Genomic DNA, 13,024 nt, shown 5'->3' on the forward strand with positions numbered 1-13,024 from the left:
ATTTATTTGTTTGCCATTGGGGAGAAAGTTTAAGGGCTTATATTTCACTCAAAGTATCCGTTTTTGGCGATTCATGCCAAAGGGGGAGAAAGTATTAGCCCAAAGCAAAAGGACCGCACCACCAACGATTTTTTAAATGAAGTTTTCAAATTAGTATCTTGATATGTTTTCAAAAGGGGGAGAAAGTACTAGTATCTTCAAAAGTTTGTAAAACCCTCTTGAACACTAACAGGAGAATTTCATTGAGGGGGAGTTTTGTTTAAGTCAAAGGAAAAGCACTTGAAACAGGGAGAGAAAATTTCAAATCTTGAAAATGCTTCTTTCAATCTTATTCATGCACCTTTGACTATTTGCAAAAGTTTTTGAAAAAGAATTTTACAAAGAATTTGCAAAAACAAACTAGTGGTGCAAGTGTGGTCCAAAATTTTAAATAAGAAGAAAACAATCCATGCATATCTAGTAGAAATAATTATTGGTTTCACTCCAAGCAACCTTTGCACTTACCTTATGCAAAACTAGTTCAATTCTGCACTTACGTATTTGCTTTGGTTTGTGTTGGCATCAATCACCAAAAAGGGGGAGATTGAAAGGGAAATAGGCTCAAACCTTTTCCTAAATAATTTTGGTGGTTGTATTGCCCAACACAAACAATTGGACTAACTAGTTTGCTCTAGAATATATGTTCTACAGGTGCAAGAGGTTCACAACAAACCAATACAAAGTTAAAAGAAAGGGTTCAAAACAAAGGAGCAAAGAAAACCGAAGGTTGCCCTAGACTGGCGCACCAGACTGTCCGGTACACCACTGGACAGTGTCCGGTGCACCAGGGAGAATCACTCCGAACTCTTCAGCTTCGGGTTTCTGGAAAATGTTCTCCGCTATAATTCACCGGACTGTCCGGTGTGCCATGCGGAGCAACGGCTAACAGCTCCAACGGTCGTTTGCAAAAGTGAACAATGCGGTGAACAGTGCGGACTGCACGCGTAGAAGTCAGAGCAGGCGCCAGAAGGCGCACCGGACAGTGAACAGGACCTGTCCAGTGCACCACCGAACTGTCCGGTGGCCCAGTTGTTAGAAGCTCCAACAGTCGAACCCTAACGGTTGGGTGACGTGGCTGGCGCACCGGACAGTGTCCGGTGGCGCACCGGACTGTCCGGTGCGCCCGTCGACAGCAGCCTCCACCAACGACCACTTTGGTGGTTGGGGCTATAAATGCCCCCCAACCACCACACTTCAAGGCATCCAAGTTTTCAGCCAACACATTCAATACAAGAGCTAGTGCATTCAATACAAGACACAATTAGAGTGAATCAAAATCTCTCCAAGTCCCAATTCCACTCAAAGCAATAGTGACTAGAAGAGAGAATTTCGCCGTGTTCTTTTGAGCTCTTGCGCTTGGATCGCTTTTCTTCTTCCCCATTTCTTGTTCCCAAGTCATTTGTAATCAAGGCAAGAGACACCAATTGTGTGGTGGTCCTTGTGGTGACTAAGTGTCCCGATTGATTGAGAAGATAAGCTCACTCGGTCTAGGTGACCGTTTGAGAGAGGGAAAGGGTTGAAAGAGACCCGGTCTTTGTGACCACCTCAACGGGGAGTAGGTTTTCAAGAACCAAACCTCGGTAAAACAAATCACCGTGTCATACTCTTCATTTGCTCGTGATTTGTTTTCGCCCTATCTTTCGGACTCGATTTTATTTCTAACGCTAACCCCGACTTGTAGTGTGTGCTTAAGTTTATAATTTTTAGATTCCACCTATTCACCCCCCTCTAGGCGACTTTCACTTTGTTCGCACGAGCGTGCTCCATAGCCACTTGATTACACTAGCTCCTTAACAATCAAGTTTGTGGCTATTTAGTGTTTATTTTTACAAGATCACCTATTCACCCCCTCTAGGTGCTCTCAATTGGTATCAGAGCCGTACTCTTCACTTAAGGGACTAACCACCCAAAGAGATGGATCCTAAGGGTAAGGGGATTGTGATTAATGACAAGGAGAAGGAGTCCCTCCTCAACGAGCCAAGAGACGACAAGCCTACCGACTCAGGTTCAAGTCACAAGAAGAGGGACGGGAAGAAGAAGAGACGCATTAAGAAGATCATCTACTACGACAGCGATGCATCTTCTTCTTCACCAAGGGACGACGACGATGACGACTCTTCAAAGAAGAAAATAGTTAATCAAAACTATTCATTTGATTATTCCCGTATTCCATACAATTCGAATGCTCACTTGCTATCAATTCCTCTTGGGAAACCCCCACATTTTGATGGAGAAGACTATTCTTTCTGGAGTCATAAAATGCATAGTCACTTATTTTCTCTCCATCCTAGTATCTGGGAGATTGTTGAAAACGGAATGCATTTTGATAGTACTGACAATCCCATTTTCATAAATGAGCAAATTCACAAAAATGCACAAGCTACTACTGTGTTGTTAGCATCTCTTTGCAGGGACGAGTATAATAAAGTGAGTGGCTTGGATAATGCCAAACAAATCTGGGATACCCTCAAGATATCACATGAGGGAAATGATGCCACCATGATCACAAAGATGGAACTAGTGGAAGGCGAGCTGGGAGGTTCGCAATGATTAGGGGAGAAGAGCCAACACAAACCTACAACAGGCTCAAGACCCTGGTCAACAAGATACGAAGCTACAGAAGAACAAGATAGACGGATTATGATGTCGTCTGACTCATGCTAAGGTCCTTTACTGTAATTGACCCCCATCTTGTCAATCTTATTCGTGAAAATCTCAGGTACACCAAAATGACGCCCGAGGAGATCCTCGGAAAATTCGTAAGCGGGCGCATGATGGTGAAGGAGGCTCGATACGTAAACGATGCTCTAAACGGTCCACTACCCGTCTACAAGCCACAACCCGTTGCTCTCAAGGCAACCAACAGCAAGGAGACGCTACCAAGCAAGGTAGCACGAGTGGAGGCTGCTGGGCTAAATGAAGATGAGATGGCGCTTATCATCATGCGCTTCAAGACCGCACTCAAAGGACACAATGAGTACCCCAACAAAAATAAAACAAGGGGAAAACACTCCTGCTTCAAATGCGGTAAGACTGGTCACTTTATTGCTCAATGTCCCGATAATGATAATGACCAGGGACAAGAAAAAAGAGGGAAGAAGGAGAAAAAGAAGAACTATAGGAAGGCAAATGGCGAGGCACACCTTGGAAAGGAATGTGACTCGGACTGCTCCTCTTCCGACGACGAAGGACTTGCTGCCTCGGCCTTCGACAAATCCTCACTCTTCCCCAATGAACGCCATACATGTCTTATGGCCAAGGAGAAAAAGGTACGTATTCGGGACACACACAAGTACACTTCATCTAGTGATGAAGAATACTCCGATGATGATTGATGAAATAGACTACACTGATCTGTTTAAAGGACTAGATAGAGCCAAGGTAGACAAAATTAATGAATTGATTGATGCTCTAAATGAAAAGGATAAATTGTCAGAAAAGCAAGAGGATATTTTGTATGAGGAACATGACAAATTTGTTAGTGTGCAAAAATCTCTTGCTTTAGAAACTAAGAGAAATGAAATGCTATCTTCTGAGTTATCTGCTTGCCATGAATCTATCTCTAGTTTAAAAAGTTTAAATGATGAATTAAATGCTAAGCTAGAGGAAGCAAATGAAACTAGATCATGTGTTGAGCATGTCATTATTTGTAAGAGATGTAAGGACTTTGATGTTGATGCCTATAATGAATATCTTACTTCTATTGCTCAACTAAACGATGAGGTGGCAAGTCTTAATGCTCAACTTAAGACTTGCAAGGTTGATTTTGATAAACTAAAATTTGCTAGGGATGCCTACACTGTTGGTAGACACCCCTCAATTAAGGATGGACTTGATTTTCGAAAGGAACCAAAAACTTAACAAGCCAAGGGACTCCAGTTCTCAACAAGGAGAAAGGGAAGGCCCTTATGGCTAATAGTCCTCAAAGGAACCATGCATTTATTTATGATAGGAAAGTTGCTTGTCATTCTCATTACAATAGGAGTTATAATCATGCTACTCATAATTCACATGCTATGTTTGCCTCTAGTTCTACTTTTATTCATGGTAGAAGTAGGCCTAGGAGAAATCGTGTTGTGCCTCATGTACCTAGGAAAATGTGCAATGAACCCACTACTGTTTTTCATGCTTGCAACACTTCTTTTGTTATTTCATGTAAGAATGCAAAAGTAGTTGCCAGGAAGTTGGGATCTAAATGCAAGGGATACAAAACTTTCATATGGGTTCCAGAAACTATTTTGACTAACCTTGTAGGACCCAACAAGAGTTGGGTACCTAAAACCCAAGCTTAAATTCCTTGCAGGTTTATGCATCCGGGGCTCTAGCTGGATAATCGACAGCGGATGCACAAACCACATAATGGGGGAGAAGAAGATGTTCACCTCCTATGTCAAGAACAAGGATTCCCAGGATACGATCATCTTTGGAGATGGAAACCAAGGCAAGGTCAAAGGCTTGGGCAGGATAGCCATCACTAACGAGCACTCCATATCGAATGTATTTCTAGTAGAGTCGCCTGGGTACAACCTTTTGTCTGTAAGTCAATTGTGTCACATGGGTTACAATTGTCTTTTTACAAACGTTGATGTGTCTGTCTTTAGAGGGAGTGATGGTTCATTAGCTTTTAAGGGTGTATTAGACGACAAATTCTACTTAGTTGATTTTTCAAAAGAGGAGGCCAATTTAGATGCATGCTTAATAGCTAAGACTAGTATGGGCTGGCTTTGGCATCGCCGTCTAGCACATGTTGGGATGAAGAACCTTCATAAACTTCTAAAGGAAGAACATGTGTTAGGACTAACCAATGTTTGTTTTGAGAAAGACAGACCTTGTGCAGCATGTCAGGCAGAAAAACAGGTGGGAAGCACTCATCACAACAAAAAAATATATTCATAAATACATATTGCATATCATGTTGGGATTAATTATTTGTTTCATTTATATTTTAAGTGCTAAACTCGAACAAGAATTCAAATTTGAGTTCATAGTGAAAATGAAAATAGAAAAAAAAAGAAATACCTGCGCTTGGGCCAATTTTCTCCTCGGCCCAAGATTCCTCCGCGTCGGCCCACACCTTGTTCTCCCCGTGCGGCCCATCTCCCCTGGCGTGCGCACTCCCTGGCCGGTGAGGCCCTAACGTCAGCCACCCTATGCGTATCAGGCACCCATTCAGTGTGGACAACCGGGTGCGCGCTAGTCCACATTCCTTCAACTGCTGCCATGAGGGGCCCAAAATCCATCCTCACCCCCTTGCTCCCAGCGTGGTCGTGGCTATGACTGTGAGTCCTAGCTGACAGTGTTATCTTCTTCCCCGTGACGATCTCCAACCAAATGTGCGACTTCCGCGGGCGCCTCAGCCAAACTCCGCCCGAATTTCTCGCCGTGAACCAACAACATTCACTTGGACTTTCCCCTCCTCCTGTGCATATAAGCTTGAGCCACGACGCCCTTCTCCTTCACCACTTCCTGCCCCGTGGCTTTGCTTCGTCCGTTGCCGCATTGCCGAGGGAGGGAGAGCGCCGCGATGGACCGCCGCACACACAACACATCACCAATGTCGTTCGGGCCTTAGCTGTAAGGTTATGAAGGCCTGCCTGATCACGCCGCATGTGTTGGTGGCCTCGCGGGGCAAGATTGAAGTCAGGGCAGATCCGAATTTCTCGTCGAAGTTCAATGCTCGGGGTGGAGCAACCCTCGTTCGTGGTTGTGTATTCCCGCGTTGCAGTCTGCCGGTATGGCCTCTTCCATAATATTCGCCACATCCTACATGTCACGTAGAGCCGGTTAATTGGGTGTTTTGGGCTCTGCGGCGGCCGATGTCCATTGGCCGGCGAGGGTGGCGTCGCCCGGTGCGGTCGCGTCGCCACTGGTGCAACCTGGGGTAGGAGATGCGCCTGAGCCGTAGATCAATGAGCCGACAACCACGATTTGAGTAGAGGATAACGTTTCGCCCAGTTGATCCTGAACCGTTGATCCATGTATATACGACGAAAATCAGATCGCGCCATAGATGTCGAATTCGACGGTAGTATGCGTGTACCGATTCATTTGGTCAGGGTTCTAATCTGGTCCGCAGGGATTGGATCGAACGGCTGCGATCAGCCCATACCTCTTCAGCTGAGAACAATTGCTAAAGAGATCGTGCATTTTATTTAAATAAACGCGCCGTCCTCACGTGAGTAGCCTGTGTCTGGGAAATATTACGAGTTAGCCCATGTGGTTTCGAGTAATTATGCGCCCAGTCCAGAACTCTGTGAAAATATGGAAAATAATTTAGAAAATGGATTTCTAGTGCCAAAATAATTCCAGGACTTAAATAATTTATAGAAAATTCATCTTAGCTCCTTTTTAATCCATTCCAGTTACATTAAATTCATATTAAAATGGTTTATCGCCTGGTAACTTTATTTTATTATGAAAACCTAAACTAAAATTTTATACTTAGTTTCTTTTGTACCCCTCACCTAGAACTTTTGGAAATTCATAACTTGAAATCCATAACTCCAAAATTAATAATTCTTGTTCCTGTGATCTTATTTTAATATGTAGACTATTAATATGAACTTTGCATATATGTTTGGTGTGATGTTAATTTTGCCTATACACTGTTTGTCTGTATTGCTACGTTTAGCAGTGAGGATACGTGTCATCTAAGAAGCAAGTTGGTACCTAGAATCTCAAGTGCCAGGCAAGTTGTGCCCTTGATCACTTCTTTTTACCCAGTCATGTTCTGATTAATCATAATGATCTGCATAGGTTAATTTTGATGGGACCCAATAGGTTACCCTAGTTTGACTATCTTTATGCCTTGTTTACCACTGGACTTTTGGGTAGTACTTGCTAGTGCTATATGTGGATTTGGGCATTGAGATACATATTATTCATACTTTTGTTATCAGTTGTTATTTACTGTTCATGATAAGATCATTATGTTAATTGGAACGTCGAGAACCACCCGGGAAAAGAGTGCTACCACAAGGGTGGAATAGGACGCCCTTGGCTGACTAATTAGGAAAGCTAGTGGAGGACTACCTTACCCGAAAGGGGCAAGGACAGTAGGGGAGTGGTCAGTGTAGGGAAGTCCTCGGGTTGATTTTGCTGCGATGGCGGTCAGGCGAGGGATTCCTGCATTGGAGCTTCCTATAAACTGTAGCGGGTTTTCTGAAGCTAGTGGAACTTTGTAAAGACCTTGTAGTGTTACCCTTCCTCGCTTCCTTGGTAGAGGTGTATGGGGCCCGTACAACCCCGTGGCAGATGGGTAACATGACTTGTGGGTAAAGATGCGCAACCTCTGTAGAGTGTAAAACTGGTATATCAGCCGTGCTCACGGTCATGAGCAGCTCGAACACTCACATAATTAATTTATGGAACTAAATTCAATATGTCATATGCATTGCATCGCACGTGATGTTGTTACTTTTGTTCTATTACTTAATTGGGTTGGTATTTACTTATACTTAGTAATTGCTAATAAAATTTTGACCAACTCTAAAAGCAATCTCAGCTTCAACCATCCTCTTTGGTAAGCCTTACACTTTATGAGCTCCCACCTTTGGCGAGTTCATGCACATTATTCCCCACAACTTGTTGAGCTATGAACGTATGTGAGCTCACTCTTGCTGTCTCACACCCCCCACAGGTCAAGAGCAGGTACCGCAGGATGAGGCGCATGGAGGATATTGCGATGTGTTCGTGAGAGGTCTAGGCCATCGTCTCCCAGTCAACTTTGGGTTGCTGGACTGTTGTCTCCTTATAATGTAATTATTTATTTATTTTGTATAGAACTCCTGTTATGTAGTAAAGATGTGACATTCGATCCTGTGCCATGATTCATCATATGTGTGAGACTTGGTCCCAGCACACCTGGTGATTATTTCACGCCCGGGTCTTGGTGCCCTAAAACCCGGGTGTGATAGAGTCTCTGTAGTGACCCACATACATGAAAGGACGGGACAATATTGCCATATCGGGTGTATGCGTACGCATGCTGGAAGTGACATGGGAACCATGACAGAAAACAAAGCTGCACCAAGCACGACCTTGAGCTCCACCATAAGTCTACCCTATGGGACCCACCAGATGCCACTACATCAACATCGAACTTGCTACAAGGACCCGTATGCCAAGTGGACAAGGCGGTATGGCATACCATAAGTACGACAGTGTATGACCCAACAGACAACGTTAGGAGGACTACGCCATCCAAGGGCAACCGTCCGGACACCCCTCGTAGAATACAAGCCTCCAGTGTAAAGTCATACCCTTGACGTATAAAAGGGCAAGACCACTTTCTTTCTAGACACACGAGCACACCAGTTGTAACACACCCTCATCAATATTACTGTTAGCACTACACTAGACTAGTGCGCAAGCCTGAACCTGCATAACCACGTGCCTTAGATTTCTCGACGAGTCCTAGTGACTCACCATTCGAAGTGAGTCCGCGCTAGCATCCCATGTCAAACACAAATCTCATTGTCCTCCGATTTCCGAAACCATGACAAATACCATAATATTTTATGACATAAGGTGTTTAGGGTCTATTTGAAAGTGAAGTATTTTCATAGTATCTATGCAATACTATGGTTTTGGGTGTATTTTGCCATTAGGTGTTTGGTTGCTCTCCTAAAAGCTATGTTTTTTAAAGAATGATATTCTAGATATCATGATATTTTTGGAGTATTGAAAACTTCACTCTAACCCAAAGTTTTTATGGCATGGCTAGCTTTTGCCTGATACATTGTCTCCAAACAATGTTTCTTAAAATCATGATATTTTTGGAGCTATCAAAACTACGATATTGTCATGAAAATGCAAAATATAGTATTATAAAATCATGGTTTTGGGAAACATTGTTGACAAACAGGTTCTTAGTTGCATTCCTGAAAACTATGTTTTCAAAACCACATTATTATAGATACCATGGTATTTTTGGAGTATGAGAAACTCCACTCCCAAAGTTTCCATGGTATGACTAGCTTTTGCCTAATACTAAGGTCTATAATGTTGTATCCAAACAATGTTTCTCAAAACTATGTTATTTTTGGAGCTGACCAAAACTACGATATTGTCGCTGACAATTGCAGTATAGTATTGTAAAACTATGATAAAAAGAAATATTATACTCAAACATACCCTTAGTTAAACTTTGTAAATTTTAACCAAAGCCGGAATGTTTTTTTTGGAGTAATGAGGCCCTGTTTGGAATTGTAGTATTTTTACAGTTTTGAAATAATACTATGGTATTTGATGATACTATAGTATTGGAGCTCAAAAGGTGTTTGGTTTGTAGAGTCAAAACTCAGTTTTAAATACCATAGTTTACCCAAAACTGTGGTATTTTTGGAGTTTTCGAAACTCCACTCAGGACCTCAGTTTTCTTCTCTTCTCTCTACATATACTTTGTTTTTACAATAGAACCAAACAGATCTCGGTTTTGAACAATACTGTAGTTTTATTGTGGTAAAACAATACCGTAGTATTTATGTCATGTACAATTATAAACTATAGTATCTCAAAACTATAGTATTTTAAAACTGCATTCCCAAACAGGCCCTGATGCTGCAGTCTAGACTAAAGTTTTCTAAACCATAGTATTGTTGTCATACCATGGTATTCTATAACTATAGTATCCATAAAATTTGGTAGTAAACATGACCCATATGTATGTTCGCGTATACAAGTCTATACATTTAAAAAAAATATAAAGCCGATGCAAGGTCTACAGAAGCAGAATAATTTTCCTCCAGAAATCACAAGTACTAGCAATTTCGTTTCACGCGATGAAGATTGATGAGAGACAAAGGGCATGTTTGGTTCCATGAGACTAAACTTTAGTCCCTCTTTTTTAGTCCTAAATTACCAAAAATAGGACTAAAGAGAGGGGAGGAAATCTGATCTATTTCCTTTTATTTCCTATATTTAGTAATTTAGGGACTAAAATAGACTAAAAGGGAGAGACTAAAGTTTAGTCCCATAAAACCAAACAACCCCAAAGAAAACCCAAACAAACAGAGTTTTGAATTCGAACGAGCGCCGAGTCAAAACGGAAGTGGTAAGTGCGTACGGAAACAAAAGAAGGAAAACGGAAACTTGTGGCAACGCACAAGCTCAAGATGTTTGGAACCAAACTCCCGGCCGCGTCACGCTACCCCGACAACCAGGCGTGGGCCGTGGGCGCGTCGCCGGGCACGGCCAGGTCGCCTCCGCAGCAAGCCAAGCCAAGCCAGCCCAACCAAAACCCGACGGACGGACACGCACGGACATACCAGAACAAGGCAAGCGAACACATTTCTTTCCTTTCTATCTCCCCCCACCGCTCTCGCTCTCCTCCTCGCTCTAGCCGCGACCACGCGACGCCGTGGGCACACGCACAAGCACACGGACCCCCCTCCCCCCTACCCGCTGCCTCCGCCGCGGCTCGCCGGAGATGGATGGCTCCGGCAGCTGGGACGCTATAGACTGGAACCAAATCGAGGTACGCCCGCCTCCCCTCCGCTCGCTCGCACGCAACCCCCTCCTCCTGTCCTCCCGGCCTTTGCGCGCGCGTGTCTGTGCGCCTCTCGACGCGTCCCGCTTGTTTGGCGGGGGCGTGGGGGAGAGACGGGGCTCGGCGTTCGGTTCGCTAGGTGGTAGGAACGCGACTAGGGGCACAGCCGTACGTGGCCACCGCCACGAGCGCGCACCAGGTCCTCCCCCCCTACCGCAGCGCAGCACCCGTGGGCTGCGCCCGTGCTGGAGCTACGCGCTAGGGTTAGCAGCCGGCTCGTGTTTCCGATTTCCGTACTGATGCGTGCTTCCGCCTCTCGCTTTCAAGGATCCGAGGCCGCGGAGGTCGGGCCAGGCCGTCAAGGAGAGCATGGACGACTTCTTGCTCGAGGACGAGGAGGTGCTCGCGCAGGTAACCTCAATCTTGACCCCGTCTAATCCCCGATTCCACAAGCTTTTCATGCTTTTGGTTGATCGCTGCTGTGTATGGACAATCGTGTGGGTTGTCTTACCCTTGGGTTAACCCATGATGCACATTGGCCGTTGCTGCGAATCACTTGCCATTGCCGAAGAGCCTCATAGTTTCTGCAACTATTGATCCATATGCTTTTCATGTATTCATCACAGGCGTAAATGCTATCATATTATCACGTACTATCAGATGTCATTATTAGAGCAGTGGATCTTTATAAGATGAATTCTACTATGAGCTTAATAAGATGAATTCTACTCTGTCAGTTTAGAAAAAATAAATAAATAATAAAGCATGATCAAGGCGTCCAGTGAATTCCCCAATGGGGCTAGTGTGAGGGTTCTCTTGGAGTGAACAGACCAATGACATACTTGAGTCAGTTTTGAATTTCGAAAAAGTGAAAAAAAGTTCATATATCATTTATGTCTCCTCCAATGTTACCGGTAAGGTGCAAGTATAGCTGAGGACGTTGTTGCTCAGGATGAAACTGAAAATGACTAGCCCGGTTATCAAAACCAGACTGACAAACAAATGCTTCATATCAGCAAATGCGGCAAAAATAATGAGTAAGGTTTTTGTGAATGTATGATTTTTACTCGATAGATCATTACGAGAGCCTCTTTCTGGTACATACTGGAAATAAGTTTAACGACGCGATCAAAAGCTCTTCAGATACTCTTTGGCACTGATATCAGGTGCAGCATGTTTCCTACTTTTGCTTACTGTTTAGCATCCAGAATATTGAACATCTGAATGTCAAATGTACTTTGACTATGCCAAGTATGGAACGTATCCTGTGCTCATGGAGCTCTTGTGCTCATATGAGCACTTTAAATCTGGTGCCTTCATTTATCATCCAAATGTGAATAGACATTTCCTAGTTTCTTCTGTGTGCCACCCTTGACCACCCTTGTTGCGCCGCGCCGCCTGTCTCTTCTGTGTGCCATTGCTGCCCTCACCCCCTGGATGAGAAATAAAGGCACCAGATTTAAAGTGCTCATATGAGCACAGGATACGTTCCCGCCAAGTATATATATATATATATATATATATATATATATATATATATATATATATATATATATATATATATAGAACCTTTTAATTTCTGTTTTAGGGTTTCAGAATGGCAAGGAGTTCACCTCACTATAACTGCGTATTCATGATGATTTGCCATGTTAGGGGTTAGTTGACTTACCTATTTTACTTAAGAAAACAAGTGACTTCTTTTCGTGCCTTAAGTTTGTAAGAGGCAGCCTCCTGACATAAACTTGACCTTATGCTGATTTGTTTTACTTTTTTGATTTGTGCATGCCCATCTTGAAATTTATCTCTATCCTTTCTTAGGGCCATGGAGTTGTTCTACTAAACAACCGTGATGCTGGTACACTTTCAGTTACAAATTTCCGTCTTCTCTTTGTGGTAAGCAGTCATGCTATTTTTCTACTATGACCATTATATGATAATCTAAGTGAGTTTGATGTTTCCTGCACTTTCAATATAATATGATTTTGCCATGTAAGATCCATTTCTAGCAAGATATTTTTCTCCAACTCTTTCCATTGAACCTGGAATCCCAAAAATGACTTGATTTGCTTTCTGCATGGATATGCGATAGATCACACCTTGCATTTTCTATGTTCAACTGTTCATACTAATTATGCTGTCAGGGATTCCTCCATCTTCCTCTCATTGTTGTTTTAATCATGTGACCATTTGCAGAGCCAAGCAAAAAAATGTGTCATAGAGCTGGGTACCATTCCACTGACGACAATTGAGAAGCTAAATGACGTAAGTCTAAAGTAACATATGTTGGGCTTCTTTACCCTATCCATGTTTCTCTTATTAGCCCAAGACCATATAGTTATAAAAAAACTCGACCCGCGTGGAGTAAGACAACACTCGGACATTATATTAAGAAGAAGACTTCTCATACATGTTGAGAAAACCCTCGAACCCCTGTCCCACCCATACACAATGGCATCGTAGCCCATGTGAGAAACAACCGCGACCGGGCCTTAAACC

General features: G+C 43.2%; 1 protein-coding gene across 1 annotated transcript in view; it reads left to right on the plus strand.

Annotated features, from left to right (window-relative positions):
- The first annotated feature begins 10,290 nt into the window (after positions 1 to 10,290).
- The window catches only part of LOC103643201 (phosphatidylinositol-3-phosphatase myotubularin-1), a 28,481-nt gene continuing 25,747 nt past the window's right edge, over positions 10,291 to 13,024 (plus strand). Inside the window, exons 1-4 of the mRNA XM_008666351.3 lie at positions 10,291 to 10,516; positions 10,856 to 10,939; positions 12,347 to 12,421; positions 12,722 to 12,790. Coding sequence (XP_008664573.1) covers positions 10,469 to 10,516; positions 10,856 to 10,939; positions 12,347 to 12,421; positions 12,722 to 12,790 — 276 coding nt within the window. The 5' untranslated portion in view covers positions 10,291 to 10,468. The remainder of the gene's footprint in view (positions 10,517 to 10,855; positions 10,940 to 12,346; positions 12,422 to 12,721; positions 12,791 to 13,024) is intronic.

The sequence above is a fragment of the Zea mays genome, chromosome 1 (genome assembly GCF_902167145.1).
Source record: "Zea mays cultivar B73 chromosome 1, Zm-B73-REFERENCE-NAM-5.0, whole genome shotgun sequence".
Lineage (NCBI taxonomy): Eukaryota > Viridiplantae > Streptophyta > Magnoliopsida > Poales > Poaceae > Zea > Zea mays.